This window comes from Conger conger, chromosome 3, assembly GCF_963514075.1.
Source record: "Conger conger chromosome 3, fConCon1.1, whole genome shotgun sequence".
NCBI lineage: Eukaryota > Metazoa > Chordata > Actinopteri > Anguilliformes > Congridae > Conger > Conger conger.
In genome coordinates, this window is record NC_083762.1 from 73,643,392 (window position 1) to 73,667,916 (window position 24,525).

General features: G+C 45.1%; 1 protein-coding gene across 4 annotated transcripts in view; it reads left to right on the plus strand.

Annotated features, from left to right (window-relative positions):
* Positions 1 to 3,753: 3,753 nt before the first annotated feature.
* The window catches only part of rnf130 (ring finger protein 130), a 58,504-nt gene continuing 37,732 nt past the window's right edge, over positions 3,754 to 24,525 (plus strand). For 3 of the 4 annotated variants that reach the window (XM_061234498.1, XM_061234497.1, XM_061234500.1), the window contains exons 1-3: positions 3,754 to 3,896; positions 4,447 to 4,915; positions 24,249 to 24,443. In XM_061234498.1, the coding sequence (XP_061090482.1) occupies positions 4,645 to 4,915; positions 24,249 to 24,443 (466 nt within the window). In that variant the 5' untranslated portion in view covers positions 3,754 to 3,896; positions 4,447 to 4,644. Of the gene's footprint in view, positions 3,973 to 4,446; positions 4,916 to 24,248; positions 24,444 to 24,525 lie in introns of all 4 variants that reach the window. The other variant, XM_061234499.1, reaches the window with a different exon arrangement.

The window sequence follows — 24,525 nt, forward strand, 5'->3', positions numbered from 1 at the left end:
CACAGACATACATTATACCCACATACTGTAGATACGCAATGACATGTTCTGAACCTGAAAGTGAAAGTATACAGCAAAGCTTTTTATTGCAATTGTTAGCACAGAGATCAATATGATTTCAGGATCATGTAGGAAGTACATCTCTAATAAATAAACAATCATCTAAAAATATGATTGTAACATTTCGGTGACAAGCAAAGAGCTTTTGATATAATTTTGGTGTTTAGTCATCTATAATCATACTGTATATCCCATTGCATTATACTACCACTAGAGGTCCCTCCTGACTAATTAAGCACAAAAAATATGTTTTCAACTGCGCAACCTAAACTTTGTTTTCACGTGATCAACAGATAAGAAAACAGGAAGAGTATGACTAGTTTGAAACCAAACAAAAACAAGCTTTTTATGGATTCCCTGCAGATAGCGAATGGGGTGCCCCTTTGAGCACAGCAACAGGAATGTTCTCGCTGTGTGAATGACTCATGAGTGCTCATGTTGCCAGTTGGTTTTGCGAAAAACACAGAAATGAAAACGGTCACCATGGAGCCAGTATCCTGTCGAGGGCAGACAGGCAGTGGTGATCGTTAAATGGCACAACTGCCCACTTTAGCAAAAGCTTAGCTCTCTGCTGCCCCCTGCTGGGGTGTTTCTGGTGTAGCACCTAGGTGTGGACCAGTGTCCTCTGTCCACACAGATAAGAAGTGTTACTTTGCACAGGGTTGTGAAAGTCAGGCTATGTTTGTAGTCAGATGCCAAAGTCATGAAGGGCTGAATGACCTGCTCTTGTCATCGCGTATTTTAAGCTCTTGTGTCTGTTCTGTCGTGTTGTATGTGCCATTGGCAGTGCTGTATCCCCAGCACACTTCTGTGACAGCAGCCATTTTGTCCCAGAATGTTTGCCATACATTAGGTCCAGAAAGACCAGGCGCCAGGCAAGATCAATCAAGCACAGGAAAGTTTTTGAATCCCAAACAATTACGTATTTGATCCAGGACTCAACAACACCACTTCCAGCTGCACCTTTCTCAGAGGTCTCCAACCCCAGAATTAACCAAACCCACTCCTGCATAGCTTCAACCAGATAACCATTTAACAGGAGTAGCAGGGTATATGGTAAACAGGTGCTGTGCTTTCCTTGGGATCAGCATATTGTACACCTGCCCCATTAGCACCTGTATCTGCCTGCCTGTCTCAGTGCATTCATTATCATCCTCAGCAGGTGCTATAGAGTATGTCCCCAGCCACAGGTGAACTTGCTCTGGAGTTTTATAATGGCCCAGGCATGCTTCTGGAGACAGTAGGTATCAGTGTTTCTGGCAGGGCTGCCCAATCCTCCAACCCTAACAAAGCATATCTCATTCAACAGCCAGCACAGAGCTGCCTAACCCTGTTCCTGGAGATCTACCGGCCTGGAGGAATTCACTCCAACCATAACAAAGCACATCTCATTCAACAGCTAGAGCAGGGCTGCCTCACCCTGTTCTTGGAGATCTACCGGCCTGGAGGATTTCACTCCAACCCTAACAAAGCACACCTCATTCAATAGCTAGAGCAGAGCTGCCCAACCCTGTTCCTGGAGATCTACCGGCCTGGAGGAATTCATTCCAACCATAACAAAGCACATCTCATTCAACAGCTAGAGCAGGGCTGCCTCACCCTGTTCTTGGAGATCTACCGGCCTGGAGGATTTCACTCCAACCCTAACAAAGCACACCTCATTCAACAGCTAGAGCAGAGCTGCCCAACCCTGTTCCTGGAGATCTACCGGCCTGGAGGATTTCACTCCAACCCTAACAAAGCACACCTCATTCAACAGCTAGAGCAGAGCTGCCTAACCCTGTTCCTGGAGATCTACCGGCCTGGAGGATTTCACTCCAACCCTAACGAAGGATATCTTGTTGAGCTGGTAATGAGTAGAGTCAGGTGCCAAATTACGGTTGAAATTAAAACCTACACTCGAAATGCCAGGGCTCTGTCGCTGTACAGTGTATACTGCCTGCCAGTTGTAAGCTGATCCTGCGCTTTAGCTGCCTGCATGGCTCCGTAGAGAGACATGCATGCAGCCTCCCCCGACCTATGCCCCCCCCCCCCCCCCCCCCACAGCCCCTTTTTGCCCGAGAGTCCCATCCCATTATTCCCATCGACAGGCGATTCCACAGAATTCCCACAATCGCAGAGTGATTCCAGACACCTCATATGCTGGGATGGCCCATAAGCATTGTGATGATATTCTACTCTGCCCTGGTGTAAAATCCAGCTATGACCAGCAGCTTGAAATACCAGCTACCAACTGTTTCAAAACCTAGCTTGAGCTGGTCAAACCATGTTGAGAATGGAGCTGGTCTAACTAGTCAGCGACCAGCTGTTTCAAAACCTAGCTTGAGTTGGTTTTTTTTCAGCAGGCTTTTTGTTCATTTGAACAGAATCTGGGTCTCACAGACTGATAATGGTCTAGTTCTCAGGGACAGAGAGTACAGGAATGTTGCCTGAAATACCTCTGGGCACATCTAGTCCAAAATGGCTGAAAAAAAAAAAAAGCTTTTTGTATTCATAAAATGTGGCTGGGTGCTGTAACTGCTCTTGTTGCAGGTTGTTTGGGATTGTAAAAGATAATATACAGGCAATGAATAAAACACTTTGGTAAATAAGAATCACACAGCAATGAGAGGCTACTGCACCTGTGTGCCTCAGCCATTAATTAAGCAAATAGCTATGGTCATGTATAAAAATGCTGGAGAGGCCTGGTAGGCTATAATTATGGCTAGCACATTTGAGAGAGCTCGGGGACTTTGAAAGAAGAGACACGTTCGGCTGTAGTTTCAATAACTAAGTCAGCATAATTTTCTGATGTTTCACGACCTGAGTAATGCTGTCTAAGGTGATGACAGCATGTCCGTTTGAGGGAAAGCCATCATTAGTATGCGGGCAACAGTGGGTTGACGCACATATTCCAGGTCGGATCGTAATGTCCATCTATTAATTGAAAGAGCAAAACAGATGGATGGCCACACACCACTTGACCGCTAATTGCAACCTTCAATGGGTGAGAGAGGTCAGTGAGAAAAAACAGTGGTGGTCCAACACCCCATTAAAGCATATTGACTGTTGATTCTTCAGTTTTTTAATAGTATTTATGCCTTTGTGTGTGTGTGTGTGCGTGCGTGTGTGTGTGTGTGTGTGTGCATGAAATCTTGGAACAAAAATATGTATTTTTCTTCAGATGGCTCTGTACTCCATAAGTACAGATTTTCAGGTCTTTATATATTTTGGTTTCACCCTGTAGAAATGACTGCATTATTTATACATACTCACCCCATTTCAGGTTTGCGTAACATTGCCTTCATAGGTGTTTCTGATTAGTCAGGTGTGTTCAATCGCTTCCTTATTGCAGGTATAAGAGAGCTTTCAGTATCCAGCCTTCAATGCCTATGGGGTCTGTATTTGGCGTTTGTCAACATGAAGAGCAGAGTTACACCAAAAAAAAAATAGGCTCAACAATAGGTTAACCAAAAATAAACCGTTTGGAAAATCATTAAGAATACACATTATATATAAGGTGTGTGTTTGTTTGTTTTCGTGTGGAGTTATTTGTAGTGTGACTGTCGACATGAGGTAAAGAATTTGTGCATCATTTATCCGGGCCACCAGAGCACACATTTTGGCGTTTACTGTACACGCGCCAATGTCGCCCCCAGTCTCTCCAACCCATGTGTGCGGAGCCCTGCCTATCCACCTCGCGCTTGCGCAGAGCGCTGTGCTGGGAGGAAAGGTCTGGAGCAGATTCATAATATCTGATTGTTTCCGACAAAAGGCGTCGTTGGACGTTTACAAAAAAAATAACAACGGTTAAAAGCTTTACTCTAACGTTTTTCGTTGGCAAATAAATGGATGAGGTGGGTAACGTGCTATGCTCTTTATTGCAGCAGATCGACGCAGAAATGAGCAAAATAGTGGCTGATAGCTAGCAAGGTAAAAAGCTATCTGGATCATAGCAAGGCTAATTCTTATCACAAAGCAGAAATGACAGCTTTTCGTTTTTTAATCAGTCATAGCTATCTGTTCATGCATTTGGCGACGAACATGCATTGGATCGCGTTGTAATGAAATCATTTTCAAATTGTTTAATAATATGTTTCGGTTTCTGTATAATTGGCCCGAGAGAGTGGTTTCTATGATTAAAGGTGGGAATTGTCCATTTATGCTGCTATAGCGAGCTAGTTCAGACGGCTGTAGTGATACTTATCTGTGTCTTTGTCCTTGGTTCAGTGGGTATTAATAGGCTATATAATATATTTTTTATAGGAATGAACTATGTGGAAAAACATAGCAGTATTGCGTTGGTGGTCGAGTGTGTTTTAACAGCTAACGTTAATGTTAATTAATTTATGCTGCCAGCTTGCTGAGGCTAAATGTTTCAATTTTCCGTTTTTTTCTCGCCCAAAGACAGCGTAGGCGACGCATGCACTGGAATACGGAAAATGATGTGAAGAGGACAGCATGTTTTTATTACGAAACCCCGCAATATCGGCATGAACTAAGACTGTAACGATAGCACATCCATCTCCTTTTGGATCAAGTCGTTCAAACTCCGAATTACCGATTGGGTACACAAGGGGAATACAATAATAAGACTGTCCAACAATGCCGAAAAAGTGGACCACAGTCACACCGTGCAGATGTCTCCCTTTCGTCATTTTGGTTCTGGTGTTTCCCAGATGTGCGCTGTCGGCTTCGGCAGACAAAAACATGGTCAAACAGGACGACTATTACAGCGCCACGGTGAACGTCACGGTGCTGGACTCCAAGGGCAACCAGAAGCAAATTCTGACAAAAGACGACGGGCGGTACGGACAGAGTTCACTGAAAGCCGATGCCAAAGGAATCGTGATCGCCCCAGCACCCAATTTCGGAGGTAGGCTACCCCCACAAGTGGCCCTCGTTTAGTGCTGAAGTAATTGTGCTTAAAAAGTGGACGCCTGTTCTCCAAATACTGAATTTCTACAATGACCCCCCACCCCGCACAATACAATTGTGTTGTCTTATTATATGTACAATACAACAGGGTTTTATTATGCATCTAATAAGACCTAAATGCGTTTTGTTGTTGTTATTTTCTGTTGTTATTTAACCCACAGCAGCAGGGAAAGTGTTTACTGTGATAGTAGCACATTGTAACCCCCTCCCCGTTAAAATGCGCTTTTAATACGTTATTTGGAGTTCCAAGGGGTCCGGTAGCTTCATCGACCCCGCATACTGCCTCTTCTCATCTCCGTTGGTGTCAGGTGAAATCTGACCCTTTCTGTCGCACAGTCATCGCTCAGTTGCAGCTTAATAATCGTTAACACGGTTGTTTTAATACTGTACGGAAAGCGCGACGTTTTCCACCCCATATCCAGTTTTTCTTCTTACGACATAAGATACCGAAAAATTAACGCTGGTCGTGTGTCTGAGTTAAATGGTGCCCCCTCTCCCTCCAACACACACACACACACACACACACACACACACACACACACACAAGGTTTGTTTGTCCCGTGCCCACAGACCATAACGGAAAATATTAGGTCTTCAAGTTCAACGGATTGTGCTTTCGCCATATGCTCCAGTAGCCACAATGCGCTCCAGGACTATTGAAATTGCTCACATTACGTCTACAATTTATGCCAATAATATGTTCAATTTCGTAGGCAGTTGCTTCCAAACTACTGATTGTACAATCACATTTTCGTCTGGGTGTGAAATGTCAGTCTAGTCCCTTTAGAAGTGAATGAAAAGGTTTTTGTTTTAAACAAGCTGACCAGGTGTCAAGTGTCCTGTACCTTGTTAATGTTGCGGCTTTTCCATTTTATTTTCAGAATGGTAGATAACAGTAGCCTCTTGTTTAGTGCACTGGACATTTTGCAATATCGTGTTGGGTACAGTGTGACATACTATACTTGAAACATACATTTGTTTGCACCATATGTTGTGTTTTGCTAACTTATACAATACTCTCACCTGTGGACCCCATACTTCAGGCCTACCAAAGTGTTTTTGAACCATTAACGGTGTAAGTAATATGAAGAATGTTCTTAACTGAACATTCTATTGCTGATGGAATGGTCACTACTGGTGAGGAAAAGTGCTCTAGAACATTCCTAAAAACCAAAGGGTTAGATCAAGGAGAGACCATTAAATATGCATATGTATATGTGTGTGTACATGCTTGAGGAAGGTGTGGTTCCTGAATTAACGAAGCAGCTACTGTACCATTCCAACATGCTGATATACCGTATTGAAATGTTGAATGTAGCGTGTTATTCTGGCTGCTATGGCTGGAATTTGACAAGGGGTTGTTTGGGCGCGTTTAGCAGGCGCCTCAGTGAAGATAAGCTGAAATTGCGAATGTGTCACAGGGACTAGGGGCTAAGATGCTGCTGGCATGGAAGTCCGAGGGGAAAAACATTATCAACATCAAGGGCCGCTGTGGTCAAAGGCACACACTCCTTGACCGCCGTGTCAGTGCGCTGATTTCAGTTGCAGGGCAAAGCGGACAAGCAGCTTTGAATCAGCTGGCTGCAAATATCAGTCACGGGCAAAGTACTTAGCCTGAGTTGCTTCAGTCAACATCCAGTTGCAGAAATGGAATGACCGTGGAGGGATCGTAAGCAGCATTCATCGTTCTGCATAAGAGTGTCTGCTAACGGTCATTATTGCTACGTGGGTATATGTCCGGGAAAGTGATGGTAGAATTGAAAGAAGTGGGCTGCACTGGTTTCAGACGACTTCCTTCATAAATTTGGGGTTTCACCGGAGGACTTCAGAGCTTATGCTCTTCAATAAGAAGAATTATGGGCAGGACACTGTCAGGCCAGTCGAATGCTCTCAGCCCAAGAAGGGGAATCTAGAAGTCGTCTTTTGGAATGAGCTATCACTTTTTAAGTTTATTGCCACCAGTCCAAATGTCAGAGATACCAGATGTTTTCGCTGATTTACATAACTGCCTTGGGGATGGGTGGGGGGTTGCCGGGGCGACCCTGAGGTGGTCTCAGAGGGGCATCCCTGTGATGTCAGCCTGTCCAGGCTGGCCATCAATCCTCTCCCCACTGAAATACCTGTCACTCCACACACCGTGGTGTTTACCCATGTGACTCTGCCTAGCCAATCGGCACTGCGTACAGCTTTCGGCTGCTCACGAGGAGATTCTTGAACCGCGGGAACGTTGTGTTATGTTTCCAGCGCAGTGGGCGTGGCACGGGGCGGGAATGCTGGCTTTGCTAGATTGGAGGCGAGGTGAATTATTGCAGCGAGTTCAGATGTCTGACTGATTATGATAGAAAGGCCATTTTTAGTTTAATTACTTCAGTCCCGTCTCCATTTTTATAGATTTGGTGCTCTCGAGTATTCCCACTGTTTTATCTTGTTGTGCGTTACCACCCCCAGTAATGTGGGGGATGCTGTTTTGGACACCTCCAGGAAATGGTGTGCGTGGCCTTCAAAAGATGATCTTGGAATTATTTATTTATTTTGGCTATACAGGGATGTAGGAAATACAGCTATGCATTGTTCAAAAAACTAAACCATGCTTTGTTGAAAAGGGAACCTTGCATTGTTGAAAAGGAACGAAACCACACATTTTTGAAAAGGAAAGGGCGCATTGTTGTATTTAATTAAAGTGTAAGATCCCTGGCCTCAGTCCCATATTGAATGAACACAGGCACATTGGTGTATTGATGAACTGCACAACAGTCACATTAACTCCCCAGCAGGGGAGCAGGGCTCCTAAGCCCTCAGTAGCTGGGGCAAATCCGTGATTCAGTTCAGGATATAAAAAAATATAACTTTCCCTGCTGCGAGCTTTCAAATGGGGAAGTGTTGCATGAGAATTTATGATGTCTCTCAGACGCTACCAGTTGCATTTTGTAAAGCCATTGGAATAGCATGGTTTTTTGAAAGATAATTGTTTTTATCATATTTTATATACTTTGGCAGTGAAGTTGGATGATAGTCCTGGATGCTTCTGTGTAATTATCAGTGCATACTGGTACAAATCATCGAGGTGACATTGCAAACTCGGCATACGCACTTGACTTTTTCTCTTCCTCTGTGGTGTGTTGCCTCCACACATCACACTGTTTACAAACTCGTGTGCTGTGGGGCGCTACATAGTGCTGCAGCACGGCACACAGTCGCTCGGGTTAGGGAGCGTCTGAGTGGGGCTGTGTCATGCGTGTGAGTCTGATATGATGCTGGCTGTTGGCCATGTTGTGAAAACCTCAATTCAGCCTGTTTTTTTATAGCGAGGCTGTTTACAGCGTCACACTGGCCAAAGACCGGATTACGCGTGTGAGAGTCTTCCCACAAGGTCGACATTTAGAGCGTGTGCGTCACGGTTAGGTCTCAGGTATAGATATAGATACCCTATATCACAGGTATAGATATAGATACCCTATATCTTGGGTATATGGATATACAGTTGATGCCCTATATCTCGGGTATAGATATTGATACGCTGTATCTCAGGTATAGATATAGATATGCTGTATCTCAGGTATAGATATTGATATGCTGTATCTGAGGTCTCCTGCACTTTTACAGGAATAACTTAAACTTTGCTTAAAAAACCCCCCCCACCTGCACTCACCATACCCCTGCGCACTCACACTTGAATCGGGAATGATGCCTCTGAACAATGCTGGAACATTCTGAGTGTGAGGGCTGAGACAGTCATTTCAGGACACCCCTCTTGCAGCGTGTTGTGAATTGATGATACATTCCGCACCTTAGTTATTTTAACGGCAGGGCATATATGCAACGGGGAACTAGAAACTTGTGCTTTCCGATAATTCATTGTTCATTGGCCCTCATAGGCCTGTATGCTGGAGTTTTATGTCCTTGGTTTGAGGCTGCGTCTTTGAGTAAACCGCATTGCTTATCGTAGTACACAGTAAATTTGAATTTAAAATGACATCGGAGATAAGTTATTCTCCCTTTCTGCTGTGGACCATGCAGGAAGTTCAGGCCATGTTTCAATGCATTTGTGGTCAGAAAGTGGTACCCAAAGGACTGGGTTGGTCATTTTTGGTCATTTGAGCGTCCAGGAGTCGAGTACATTTTGTTTTTCAGCAGGAAGCCTGGCTGTTTGATGTTGACGTCTTTCTCAGTGTAGAGTCTGCCGGGTATTGCTGGCGCATCATTGGCTTTGACATTTTGTCCGTAATGGAGAACGGTTTGTCTCCTGCTATTTGTAGTGTTTCTTGGACGTATTGACCACTATGGCAGGGGGAGAACATGGTTCAAGTCCCATCTCATATTTCTCCCTTTGTTTTGACGTGATGAATATCTACTGTTGACATGCGTTGACATGAACGTGGCGTGCGAATGCTTGTGTGAGCTGAGTGGAATGTCGACCCAGGAGCTGCAGGCCTCTCTCTCTCTCTCTCTCTCTCTCCCCCTCTCCCCCTCTCCCTCTCCCCCTCTCCCCCTCTCTCCCTTTCTCCCTTTCTCCCTCTCTCCCTTTCTCCCTTTCTCCCTCTCTCTGTCTCTCTCTCTCTCTCTCTCTCCCTCTCTCTCTCCCTCTCTCTCTCTCCCTCTCTCTCTCCCCTGGTCTTTTCAGCACTGGCCGGCCTGTCACCGAACCGACCCTGTCTCTACGCTGCGGGGGGTCCTGCAGAGACAGGTGGCCGGGCCGGTGCCCGCTTTAAAAATGTCAGGCCTGACGCGCGACTCCGAGAGGTTTTAGTCAGAGCACCCCGAGGAAAGGAGGGGCCGTGCGTCTTTGCATGTCTGGCGTTGCAGCTCTGCGCACGACACCCTCGTCCCTCTGTTTTGCATGACTCCGCGTTGCGTGACTCGGGAGACGTGCGGCAGTTTCGCTTAAAACAAGCCGAAGGCGTGGCTGTAGATTGTGATGTACCAGCTGAACGTCAGTGGTAACAAGCGGCCCTTTCTGAACCCGTGTTTTTGGGAACGGAGGCCGGTCTCCACCCTGCGTCGGGGGGGGGGAACCCTCGGGGCGCGGGGTGTGTTTTCGCACGGCGAGCTGAACGGGATGTTCCTGTCGATGTACGCATTCACCACATCCATGCCAGTGCTGAAGACAAGGCCCCACCACCCTACCGTCCTGTAATACATTTTACATAGTGCTCTTCAAAACATCCAAAGACACTTTACAGCAGAAGACGGTTCAAGTAAAAGTCGCAACATCTAACAAGACGAAATATAGTAATTATGTAAAGTAAAATGATCAAATGTCACTTCTTCTAAGAGGATAGACAGCTCCTAACTCTGTGGAGAATTTTAAAAAATTATATTTTGCCACAGGGAGTGTCAATAGAGATGAGATTTGAAGGATCCATAATATAGATTGGGGCCACCTTCTTTGCCCGTGCCAGCTTCCCCGCTCTGGAGTGTGAGCTGTAAGGCACGGCCAGTAATGGGACCACACGTAGGACAGGAAAGCAGAAAACACACCAAAGGCACCATATACTGAGCTGGAGAGATTTGCACACCAGTGCGGACGAGTGTGGCTGAGCTATAAATCTCCTGATGGGCGCCTACCAAAATTTGCATGCTTCAATATTTAAATATTCGAGCGCAAGTTGCAAACCTCATGTTCAAAGCAGGACGGCTAAGGGCGGTGAGCACGTGAAATGAAGACCTCTCTGATCATATATTTTAAAAGAATGAATTCCTGGTTGGAGGTTGATGTAACTTCCAAACATATATCTGCACACTTATTTATTTAGCAGATGCTCTTACAGAGATGGACCTACAGTGCGGGGGACATAATGGGCAGGTGCATTAAATGCATAACATAAGAGTGATGAAGAGACCAATGACTCTATCTGTAAGAGGAGTATAATGTCTGCACCAAACTAGAATGCACATTAGGGCTTCATAATGATGGAAATGTCCTTTTATATATAGCGTTCAAATGGTACCAATGGTGCACATACGTTCTGTAAGTTTCATTGTCTTTTTGCCAATGGCAGATTGTAGGCCTATAGTGTAGGATAGCATATAGGCCTCGTTGGTACCATAGATCCCATTATACTGTATGAATAAAGTCTTTCAGTGTCATGGAAATCTGGTACCATAGAGGGTGGCTTATAAACTGCTTTTCTGCGGGCCAGATGTAAAATGGTGCACACACGCTAAATAATTTCTATGTACTAGCGCTTAAAAAAATGACAGTAGTGCATGGAAAACTGGACATTGATATATGTCATAGTCATATTATTAGTTTGAATACAAGTCATATTATAATTTTGGATGTAAATCATATTATTATTATTATTTTGTAGCAAATGTTAGGTATGCTGACTATGCAGATATAGACCTGGGCATAGTCACACTTGTACTGTACCTAACCCATGCCTGAGTACACATTTTGCCCCCAGCCCGTTATTTGAATAAACCAGACATGGAGTGCAGTGTAGCTACACTCAGTGAGCGCTTTATTAGGTATTTATTACACTTATTTATTAGACTTAAGTCTTTTTCTGCTGTTGCCTATCCCCTTAGAGGTTTTTTTTTAAAAAAACAGCTTAACCTCTTGACCATGTGCACATGCATTTATGCATTTAGTTGCAGCCACATGATTGGCTGATTAAATATTTGCTTTAACAAGCTGGTGTACAGTTCTACCTAATACATTGCTCACTGTGTGTATATTGGCTATGTAATGCAGTATATATTATGGCCTATGCATCCCCCTTAACTTGACATAGAGATTATTCCATGGCTTCAAAGATTGACTATTGAATATTGAATATTTTCTCAGTGAAAACAGCGAATCGCAGTCAAGCCAGGAAATTAATTACCGCAAATGGCCGTCTCTTACTTCATGCAGGAATGCGGCCCTTCCTATTGACACGCTCTGTTAGCATGCAGAGAGCAGTGTGTCCTTCCCTTGTTGGTGTTTTGCCGTGCGTTTCCTTGCTGAGACAGTGCAGCGATGACTGTGGGGACGTGTGGTGGCGGGATCCCGCTTTGATGCATGGAGGACTGAGTTGTGAGCGCTAAAACTGACCCTGAATCAGTCAGCTGCACCTCCCCTCTGTTTGGCCCTGACTGAGTTGTGAGCGCTAACTGACCCTGGATCTGTCAGCTGCACCTCCGCCCTGTTCGCCCCACGGAGATATCTTACCATCTGCTGCTCTCGCCTCTGGCTGGACCAACACACAGCCAATGGAAAGAGAGAAGGGAGACTGGCATGTCCAAAAGTGAGATTAGCCTTGAAGCAGATTTGTTTGTAACCATTTTAGCTTTAATCAATGGTAAATCAATAGGAACTACAGACAATAGTCAGGAAGTGCTATTGATTTAAATGCTGCAGCATTAGTGTCTTTACAATGCAGCTATAATCCCCTATACAAGGCCAATGTGTACAGTAAGAGAGAAAAATGAACACTTACTTTATTTAAAATTTGTAAATCCTTAATTAAGGCCAAATACTATGGCTATGCAAGCGGCTGATGGGAGTCCATCTTGGAAAGAAGCGAAAAACATTTGAAGGTTGTTAATTTGGGCATGGTAAAAAATAAAATTCAAATTAATAAAAATAATTTTAAAAATATATTTAGGCATTTAAAAAAACGAAATGCTTAAGTTACTAAATTAACATTTAAACGGCAAACAGTGTGGCCTAATTAACTCTGTTATCTCAGACTGAGTACGTGCAACCATTTGAAAAGCAGAGATCACCTGATATCATATTGGTTGTAGGCAGGTGGAAGGAAATAAAGATCCAATTAGGAGGAAATAAGATGGAGGATTCACAGCCGCAGGGAAACACAGATAATAGCTTAGCAGGCAGGGACACACAGCCGACAGTTTATCAGACAGGGCTGATACAGCCAAATGAAGGTCAGAGAGAGGAGTGAAACATAACTGCCAGGAGGTTATAAATGCTTCAAAAATCCAAACGATGTCAACTGCCTGTGAGATTTGCACCAGTGAATAGACAAATTGGATTGGGCGTTCTTAGAAATTACTTTCAAATTACAGAACTTTACCTTCACATTCTGTAGGCCATGGCCCGTCCCTATTCCTGGAGATATGTAGCATCGGAGGTTTTCACTCACACCCTAACAAAGCAAACGTCACCTAACAACCAGACGTGTCAAATTGGAGTTGAAATGAGAACGTACAGGGCGGTTGATCTCCAGGAACAAGGTTGGACAGCCCTGCTCCAAGCCCGTGTTTTTAACGTAACGTGAATGGACAATGAGGCTTCATCTTTAAATTGTCCCTGCTTAAAGAAAACAAAATAATCTGAGGAAATACTGCTGCGTTTTTTCACACAGTCATTCACAGTCGAAAACAAAGAGCTGTATGTGACAGGCAGTGCACTGAAGAGTAAAATTGCTGTCAGGAAAAAGAAAACAGGTTGTGCTCTTCGCTGAGAGAAAATCACAAACGATTTCTCCTGTGAAGAACGGAGTGAGCAGAAATGAGGCATCTCAGGATTTTGTCACAGGAAGAGCCGCCAGGACTGGCATGGCAGATTAAGCAGAGGAGAGACACACTGCTTTGTTGTCTAGCCAAATTCAGCCGAGAAAGTTTAATGAAATGTTTAGGTATGTCATTTTTATCATAGAAGTTTAATAACTAAGCTTTTCATAACTTTTCCACAATGCTTTTCTGCCAGCTATTTTATGGATTAAGTCTCCACATTTGCTAAGTTGTCATTCAGTGCAAAAAAAAAATGTTATCTGTATTGCATATTTGCCAACAAGGTCAGACAGTTTTACTCCTTTCAAGATTTGTGAGTGGGGTAAAAAGAATTTACCTTGTCAAGCAAACAGAAACTTAAAACATGCTGATTCTTTTTGAGAGAAAATAAAGTAAGATTATACATTATCATTACAAGCCTAAAACTCCTAAAAGACAGGCTTTTTTTATCCATCATTTCACTCATCAGACATACCTCAGTGTGCGGGATTCTGTCCTAATATAAGGTATGGGTGACGGAGGAGATATTCTCACAGCAAACACAACACAATCTTTCAAGACCGGCAAAGAAGAATCTGTGCAACTGCCAAACCCTCTACGTTCTGAGAGACCGCTCTCAACTACAGCTCAATTGTGTACAATTAGTGAAACTGACTGTTGCCTGGAAACCTGCTTAATGCTTAGTGTTACTTCAGATGTGTCAGATGGACATGGAAAATGGGAAGGGGTAATATGTTTTCATTCTTGTTTTTATTTTAAGGCAGTTTATTGACAGGCACAGTTTTCGTTTATTCGTTTAGTATTTAATGTACGAAAAGTGTACTGCATTTATGAGGATTAAAATTTTATGCTGATTGCTTAATGACTTCATTTATGTGCAATGAGTAGGATGTTGGTATTTCTACAGTAAACATTTTAGCATGATTTTAAGATTTTAACACAAAAACACTTTAAATATAGCTTTTAATCCATTCATCTTATAATTATTGCTTGTATTGCAATGAATCGATAGGGAGTACTGTTATATAATGCAGTGTTTACACATCTAATTACATGACAGCATATTTTTATTGATTTATTTATTATTTTGCATAATGGCCCATCTCTAAGCCGGACCCCAGTGAATCAGCAGGGGAACTACCCAATGGTTTAGTGAGGCCTTTATCCAGAGATCTGTGAGGAATGCTTCTGTTGGAGACCAGCAGCAGCTGTTCGGAAATGAGAGAGCCTTTTGTCCTCGGTTTCAGACCGTCAGTCTGGCCGTGGCAGGACACACATGGCAGTTGGCGAAGATTAATCAAAATGAATTTTGATACAAAAATGCAAAATGTCACACAAGTAAATGTATGAAATGAACTACAAATTACACATTCCACAAAAAAGTATTAAAGTAAAATGCAGCATTTAGCATTTTACTGGGACATTTAATATGGCATAAAACCACATAAGTATTTCATGTAGTCTTACATTTTTCCCTGAATGAATTACAATTTTTTTTTTTGCATAAATATTCTGGCTTAAAATTTGTATGCTGAAATAAGAGGATTTTTAAAGTAACAGGTCTGTAGTACATTTCTTAACTCTAATGTCATGGCAGGGTCATACGGTCTAAAAGCACACATTTCCCAAAAGCAGTGAAACAAGTTGTGTGTTAGCTAACTTGAGGTGAAAAGTGTATAATTAAGCTAACTGGCTAACTCACCAGCCTTTCTCGCAATTAGTCAGGGCAAAATGATGCAAGTGGACTGAATCCATTTTATCAAATCTGACAAGTACAAGACGCCCGGATTCATTTAATAATAGGCTAAATGAAAAGTGGATAAGTGAATTGGATATCCAGATTACAAAATACAGGCGGATGAAGAGAACAGAGATAGAACTGAGGGAGGGGAATGCAATGATTTTATTCAATTAAAAATAAAAAACATTTGCTGAGCGGGAAACCAAGATTTTTTTGGATGTTCTGAAAAAAAAAAAAGGTTATTTCTGATACATCATGATATTGATCAGTGTATCTCCCAGCTCTTAAAATACAAACAACAGAATACTCAAAAGTATTTGAACTGCTTGTAATTGAAATGCTGCCCTTCCCCGGTTGGAGGGATCGCAGTTTGTCTTGTTTATTTTCCTGGGTTTAATTCTCGCTCCCGACCGCCGGCAGTGGGACTCCTTCGGGGCCCTGGGTTGAAGGAAAATCGAAAGTAACTTTGTTAAAGGCTCGCCAAACAAAAGACCGGGCTGTGACCGACGCATCCGACTGTTGATCGTGCGAGTTGGGGGGGGGGCTATCGGGCGGGACTGTAATTCATCACCGCTCCAGACTGCCGGGGCTGTTTTTACAGGAATTGTAGAGAAAACTGTCGCGGAAACAGCGAGAAGACGAGAGCTTTGCAGGTTCGTTGCCACTGTGCTTCCATGATGATGTGGCTCTCTCTCGCTCTTTCTCTCTCTTTCTCTGTAGTTCATCTTCTCGACCAAAACTATGTCGATGAATTTAATAGACGACTGTTCTGTTGTCATGGTTACTGGTTTCCGAGATAAGCAGAAGGAGGAGGAACTGGACAGTGCTGCAGGAGGACCTCTCCTTCCCAGCAGGGCTGAGCACAGTTCTGATGATCCATGCGAAGGGTGACCTTTGACCCATAACCCCTCACATCACTTTAACAGGGGACCAGGGATTGACATTCAAACCAGAAGCTCACTAACTCCCATGGTTACAGGAAGTATTGCAGTTTAGTAAGCGTCTGGTGCCAATAGGCACATTTCTCCATGAACTATGAACTTGCCCTGGTGAAATTATACTATTTTGTACAGTACTTTTAAATTCTAAAATGTATTCGCACTGAACTCATTTCTCTCCAGGAACTTTCTGAGCCGCCCAAAAGGAGATTTTTTTGTTCATTCCTATTTTTTTCTTCATGTTTAGGTACCCAGTGCATATGCTCTGGTGCCAAAAAAGCACAATAGTCAAACATGGCAGCCTCCATGAACTGGCTTCAGTCCACGGAACGCTGTCTCCAGTACAGTAAATCTCTATGCACTCTAATCACAGACCTTGGACCGATTTTGAGCTTTTTTCACATTCTGCTACAGCTCCAGTATGAGTTGACTTAAGCTGACCGTGGATCAGTTGTATGTGGAGTGTCTCTGACCTGCTTGCTGAAGGATACACGTACACCATTTCTCCTCCTGTGTTTTGCCCTTATTAGTTGCCCTACCATGTGGTCTCATAACTGTCAACAAGCACACCGAGATAACAAGACTGCCTTCACTCGTTCTTTTCAGCAGAAATTGTTCCATAGCTGGGAAAAAAAAATAAAGCATCTTTTTTATGTGGCCTTAATCATGGCCGCACAGCTAATCGGTTCCTCTCGGTTCCACTCTGAAGGAGCTGATTAGTGTGAGTGGAGCTGGAGTGACAAAGTGCTGTGATGTTTTCCGCCAATAAGATGGAGGCACAAACACCTGGAGATAATGGCGATACACCTGGAGATATAACAGCGATAACGACCGGTGTGTTTGTCGTCACGGGTCAAACATTTTCTTGTGTAACAGTACACTGTAACAAAAACAAAAAATGCATTTTCTGTCAACTATTTTAATACTTATTGAGACTCTTTTTATTTTACTTGCTTGCTAAATATGATGAAAAATATAGCCTATGAGAATCACTGAGAACGTAACTACTTGATGTTGACATGTTTTGATGTTATTGCTATGTTAATGTGAGATGGGTAATGAAATAGAATTATGTTTTCAAAACATAACATCTTTTTTGCTAATCATGATGCCCAAAATACATACATACATTCATGAATTATCATTTTTATACTGGCAAAGTATATGTACTGGAATGCTGAGACATATTGTTCAGCTGAAGAGAAGGTACTCCGTGTTTTCCTGTAGCCTGTGGGCTGTGCGGTACAATGCAGACAGAGGTCCCTTTCTGCAGTCCAGTCCTTGGCAGCATCGAGCTTGGATCGATATCATTGGTTGCCGCTGTGTCAGGTGATGCAGGAGTGCGTCGGCTCTCCAGTTTTCCCCTGGCGCACTTCAGCCACGGCCTCCACGCTCGCCTCCTCAGATTTAGTGAAATGTAGGAGAGAAACAGACGCAGGGATGGAGTGAACGAGCCCGGGGGAGAGGAACGAGGGACTATCGGGACAGAGCCAAACTGTCTCTGGAGCGCTCGTAAGGAGCCTGCGGGCCTCAGATGGTTTTTTGGGGTGGTGGCGCACCTCAGTGCAGTCCTCCAGATTACACGGGACAGGCTGTAACACTTGTTTCACGGGGTTCAGAGGAGCCAGGAGATCTTCGAATCTCCTTCATCTCTCGTTTTGTCACACAAAACTGTGGCAGTATACCAACTGTATACTGGCTTTAGGGATGTGATTATTAATAATAATTATGAATAATTTGTTATTTTTCTGTCACTTTTATCCAAAGTGATTTCCAGTTGGTTAGACTTAGCAGGGGACAATCCCCCCTGGAGCAATATGGGGTTGAGGGCCTTGCTCAAGGGCCCAACAGCTGTGCAGATCTTGCCATGGTGTATTCTGGTTGTATGTGCCAGCCGTAAATACTGGCTGTATTCCGGTTGTATGTACGAACTGTAAATACTGGCTGTATTCTGGTTGTATGTACCAGCTGTAAATACTGACTGTATTCCGTATGTTTGTACCAGCAGTGTAGGGTGGCCTGTATGTAGGTGCACAGGTGTCCTCGCTCAGCAGACGCAAAGCATTGGCGGGCAGGAAGGTTGCGGCCTACCCAAGGGTGTAACAGAAACTGCATCTGGCCACAAACTGATAAGAAAGCCCTGTTTTCCGACGAGTTCCGTTGCCTTCTCATGACCCAGAGTTACGTTCCCTAGGCTTCTGGTCGACAGAGGAATGTGACGCATTCACACCGAAAGCCCGTTGACTGGTCGGCGGCGTCTCTGTTTTGTGATTCCAGCACGCCTCTCTCTGCCTCTATTTTAAGAACGCGCAGTCAAGGCCGCCCAACGGATCACGCAGGCTGCACGCCGTCACTGTTCAGGGCCCCGTTTCAGGGACTGCGCATCCGTCATCATTAGAATGGGCTTCTGCTTTGTGCAAAAGTGCTGGATTGAAATACACCTTGTGGATCACCGGGATGAATAGAGCAAGGGTGATGATTCATGGCTTTTATCATTTGCGCAGGTGTTGGTGTTCATGGCGTGTGTAGCTGCTTTTCTGGTGTGGGTAAGGGGGCGGGGGCGGGGGTGGGGTGGGCAGTTACGGAGGAGGGGGGGCAGTCTGCATGGTTCCAGGAAAACGGTGGGACCTTAAACTAATCAACTGAGTCACCAGGACCAACCGCCCACCAACTCATCACTGGCTCCACTAATTCAAATTAGTATTGACACCGGGCCCAGCCAGTGGGACGCAGCAGGCCCTAGAGCATTCTGGGTAGCCTGATGAATCCAGTGTTCACTGTGTGTTTGCGGGACGGTACACACCGCCGGTTTATTTTTAGATTATTTTTGTTGTTTTTTTTTTCCCCTTCGGTCAGCGTTGTTTATCTGGGTCGCGCCGTCGGGTTCGGCCGAGATTACATTGACCCCGCTCTCCCGTGAGCCAGGGCACAGCGTGCATCGCGTTCTCAAAATGGCCACCCGTCTGGGGCTCCTTGTTTGTTCTTGGGGGTGAATGACATGCGCCAAAGTATTAAAATGGATTTTATGGCAGACGTCTGCAGCCAGGGCCACAAGAGCGGAGTGTCCTCATAAGCCAGTTTATTTTCATGCGGCAGTAGCCTTGACGACGTCAATACATATTGTGTCCGAAGCTCCCGATGGTTTATCTGTGAAATTACGTTCGGGAATACGACATTGTCGCCGTCAAAGGTACGAAATCATGATAGTGGCCAAGTGGGACGTCCCTGTTGCCCCAGGGTTAAGGTCAGATTTAATTCAGGAAATTCTAGGGCAGCCATCTTAATGGTCGGTGTCCCATCAGGTAGGGTCAGTGCGTAGTGCACGCGATCACATCCTGTGGTGAGCCAGCCCTTTCTCCAGCTCATTTTCTTCAGCCCTGTGTGTAGACGTGTGCTGCTCACTGAAGTATGAACGTTTTAGGCAAAATTAAATTAAGTAGTTTGAGCTTGACCCTGACTCGCTGTGGTTCAGGAAATGCGTTTTGTTGGTGATTTAAGTGCGTTTTTCCCTGTGCGGACCAGTTCTTTGTGAGCAGCCGTACTGCAGACACCAGGAATTCCTCGCCCCAAACCCACCCTGCGTTTCATTACAGCCTCATAAAGGTCTTAAATTGCACTTCCTAAGATTATCTGTCTCTCCCTTTCTCGACTCGCTGAGCTTTTTGAAAGGAGACTTTGGCCTTTTATACAAAAATAAATAAATAATAATATTCATGATATTGGGTTTTTTTTATCTGGGCTGAATTCCAGCAGTGGCAGAGAGTGGCTTTTATCCGCCTTTGAGGATTTTTGACCTCCACGTATAAAAAGAATCCGAAATGAGACGGGGCGAAGAAACTGGGCTGCATTACCTGGGTGTACTGAGAGCCCGGTGAATCACCGTTAGCTGAGCCCGGGCTCAGAGCCACACAGGCTGCCTGTATCCATTAAACCTCCATATGGGGCTCCTCTGTGTGCAGATACTGTGGATCTGCCAAAAATGTTGAATTCTCAGCCGTTTTTTTTTTTTTTTTACTTTTTATTATTTCAGCCTTTGAACAAACTATTTCATGTAGAGTTATGGTCAAGTGTAAATTGACCCTGCGGAGAACCTAAGATGTGTTAAATATGGAAAAAAGGGTCATACCAATGATGTGTGTGTGTATATATTTAAGTGTGAGTGTGTATATATTTAAGTTTGTATGTACGTTTGTATATCTTCAGTGTGTATGTGTGTGTGTGTGTGTGTGTGTGTGTGTGTGTGTGTGTGCTTGTGTACTCAGGTGTGTGTGTGTGTGTCTGCGTCTGCGTGATTACTGTAGTTCACAGAATCCTGTGAGTCCCGGAGCATCTGTTCCTCAGTGGGAACGCAGGAGATTGATGAATATTTCAGTGTGTGTCATAGGGAGTGTCCTCACAAGGTTGGTGATTATTTAAGTTTGTCATAGGGAGTGTCCTCACAAGGTTGGTGATTATTGCAGTGTTTGTCATAGAGAATGTCCTTGCAAGGTGGGTGAATATTTAAGTTTGTCATAGGAAGTGTCCTCACAAGGTGGGTGATTATTGCAGTGTTTGTCATAGAGAATGTCCTCACAAGGTGGGTGATTATTGCAGTGTTTGTCATAGAGAATGTCCTCACAAGGTGGGTGATTATTGCAGTATTTGCCATAGAGAGTGTCCTCACAAGGTGGGTGAATATTTAAGTTTGTCATAGGAAGTGTCCTCACAAGGTGGGTGATTATTGCAGTGTTTGTCATAGAGAGTGTCCTCATAAGGTGGGTGATTATTGCAGTATTTGCCATAGAGAGTGTCCTCACATGGTGGGTGATTATTGCAGTGTTTGTCACAGTGAGTGCCCTCAGAAGGTAGGTCCACTGGCTGTGTAACCTTGTGCAACCTTATGTATGTTAGCGCTAACGTACGTTAGCTTTCCTTCTGGACGCTAGCGCTAACATGCGCTAGCCTTCCTTCTGTACAGCGGTTTCCCCCGGGGTTGAGGTTATCCTCCTTATCCTCCGTCATCTCTCCATCTTTCCCTCGCTCCCTTCTTTCCCTCTCAGCCTCTTGCGCAAACGTCTGTGCCGCTGACTTCCTTTCTCGTTTTTTCTCTCCACCCCACCCCACCCCGTCATTCACACTCTCCCTCGTTCTCGTCATGCTCCCTCTCTTCCTCCTCACAGTCACGGGGGTATGGGGAGGCAGATGGCGAGGTGTGATCTCAGAGGGGTTTCCCAAACGCATATTTAAACATAAACCCTTTTTTTTTTTTTTTTTTTTTTTTTTCATGGGTTTGTTGAGGTCAAGTTCCTGCTTCTGTCGCCATTCGTTATATCTTGGCTATTGCACCAGGCTGGCCAGCTTGGGGTGGGCTCCCCCTCTACAGCCGGGTTCCTCCTGAGATTTCTGCCCACCTGGGAGTATTTTCTCCACCGTTTTGAGTGTTTTTTTCTTCCCCCTGTGGAGGTGCTTTTTGCTGATTCAGGCCTGGTTTTTTTCTTTTTTCTTTCTCTAAATTGTCCCTTGCTCCCTCTGTAAAGTGTCTTTGTTATGGTGTCTCTGTTAAAAGCACTACATAAGTAAGATGGACCTGAATTGAACTGGGTCCTGGTTGTGACTGTTTGGTTTTACCCAGAATGGTCCAGTTCAGCCCTGTTAGCCCCGCCCACACTGAGTCACCTGTCAGTCTGTCAGTCTGTTGCTCGGTGATAGACACTGCCCCCCCACATGCTCCTAAAGGGGGGCAGTATCCCCCCCCCCCCCCATCTCTCAGCCCCGGAGAGGACAGAAAGAAATGAGAGAAGGCTGCGGAAGAGGAGGAGAGGAACTGACATTTTATCCCTTCTTTATTTCTGTGATATGCCACTTTCAAGTCCGTAGAGACCCTTTATCCCTTTGAAGTCAGTGTTCTGGAATTCTGCTGCTTTCAGTTACCAGCAGCTTTTCTTACAACCGCAATAGAGTGTCCAGTTAACATTCTAATCACATATTGCTGATCTTAGACCTTAAGGGATTGATGGAGACACAGTCCTGTAAGAGGGTGTAAGTAAGAGGGAGGGTAGGAGAGGTCTGTGCAGGGCAGGGGTTAGATATTGCATCGGACACTGCACAGCCACTCAGCCGTTGTGTAATGATGTCAGTGTCATGTTACAGTCTTACAGCAGCTGTGTGATGATGATGTCTCGGTGATGTCACAGACATACTGTAGTTGTGTGATGATGTCAGTGTGACGTCACAGCCAGTGCTGGGAGTTTATGGACTGCAGCAGGTTTGCTCTATAGGGATAGGATAATGATGTCAGTGTGATGTCACAGCCTCACAGCAGCTGTGTGATGATGTCAGCGTGATGGCACAGCCGGGGCTGAGAGCCTATGGAGTGTATGGAGTGCAGCAGGTTCGCTCTGTAGGGCTCAGGTGATGATGTCAGTGTGATGTCACAGCCAGTGCTGGGAGTGTATGGAGTGCAGCAGGTTTTCTCTGTAGGTGTAGGGTGATGATGTCAGTGTGATGTCACAGCCAGTGCTGGGAGTGTCTGGACTGCGGTAGTTCTGTAGGGATAGGGTGATGATGTCAGTGTGATGTCACAGCCAGTGCTGGGCGTGTATGGACTGCGGTAGTTCCGTAGGGATAGGGTGATGATGTCAGTGTGATGTCACAGCCAGTGCTGGGAGTGTCTGGACTGCGGTAGTTCTGTAGGGATAGGGTGATGATGTCAGTGTGATGTCACAGCCAGTGCTGGTAGTGTATGGACTGCGGTAGTTCTGTAGGTGTAGGGTGATGATGTCAGTGTGATGTCACAGCCAGTGCTGGGAGTGTATGGACTGCGGTAGTTCCGTCGGGATAGGGCGATGATGTCGGTGTGGGAGCGTATGGGGTGTATGGACTGCAGCAGTCGCTTAAGGATGTGCTGAAGGTGATATTAAAGGTTGTGCTGCAGAGGTGACCACAGCGCTCAGGATTTCGCCCTGCGTCAGCTGTTTGTGCGGAAACTTCCGTTTGAGGCTCGGGTGAGACGCACGCTGCAGACCTGTGGAGCCGACAGCCTGTTCGCACGGGCAGAGAACGTTCCTTCAGCAGGCACTCCCTATGCTTATATATCAGGTGTGTGTGTGTCTGTGCATGTGTGTGTGTGATCCGCACAGCCATCGGGCCCTCGAGCAAGGCCCTTAACCCTGCATTGCTCCAGGGGATTGGCTCCTGCTTAGTCTCATCAACTGTACATCGCTCTGGATAAGAGCGTCTGCCAAATGGCAATAATGTAATGTAATGTAATGTTTAAGCTGTGTTCTTTCCACTTTTAGCTGGTCAACCAGCCTGTATAGTCCATCAGTTTTACCACCAGCTTACTCTACCAGCTTAACCAGATTTCACCAGCTAGAGACCAGTTTCAACCTGCCACAGACACACAGCTATGACTAGCTAGAAAGCTTAAAAGCATCTAAAAAAGCTTCGAATCCCAACTGGTTTTAGCTGGAATTTTCCGCAGGGTTCCTGGAAGAGAGGCTGTCTCCTTTTCTCCAAGGTACACCAACATAAACAGTGACAGTGCTACTCTGCTCATTGGTTCCCAGATAGATGACATTAGCCAATAGGATTATTTTCTTTGTACCTAAGCCAGGTTTGATTTATATTTTGGTGCAAAAAAACAGCAACTTGAAAACAACAGAGGCATTGTTTGATATTTTCAGAGATTTTCGGTCCTTCTGGTCAGACCGGCTGTTGGTCTGCAGAACTAATTCCTCTGTGCAAGCTGAATAGAGCTGCCTGCCTTATGTCCTTCAGTCGATATGTGATTGTCAGGTGCTAAGTGGCAGTGATCGATCAGACATACACTTCCTTCAGCACCAGGCCCTGGCACACGATTGGAGGAGCTCTGCAGTGTGGAGCTGAGCGTGGTCTGTGATTGGAGGAGCTCTGCAGTGTTGAGCTGAGCATGGTCTGTGATTGGAGGAGCTCTGCAGTGTTGGTCTAAGCGGGGTCTGTGATTGGAGGAGCTCTGCAGTATGGAGCTGAGCGTGCTCTGTGATTGGAGGAGTTTGGCCCTGGGGAAGGTGGAGATTTACATGAGAGTGATGATGTTAGCGTGACAGGGATGTTGTCCTCCTCTGCCTGCCCCCTCCTAACCCCTCTCCCTCTCGCCTCCTGCCCCGCAGTGGTTGACCGGAAGGGCTGCGACCCCCACACACACTTTGTGGTGCCCCCCAGGACCACGCACTGGGTGGCCCTGCTGCAGCGCGGCGTCTGCACCTTTAAGGAGAAGATCCTCAAAGCGGCCGCCTTCAACGCCACTGCTGTGCTCATCTACAACAACTCCTCCAAGGAGGACACCGTCACCATGGCGCACGAAGGTGAGGTCCTGCTCCTGTCGCCCTCCCTCGTCCCCCCCCCCCAAACTGTCCCCTCTCTTTGTTTCACCCTCACCTTCCCTTG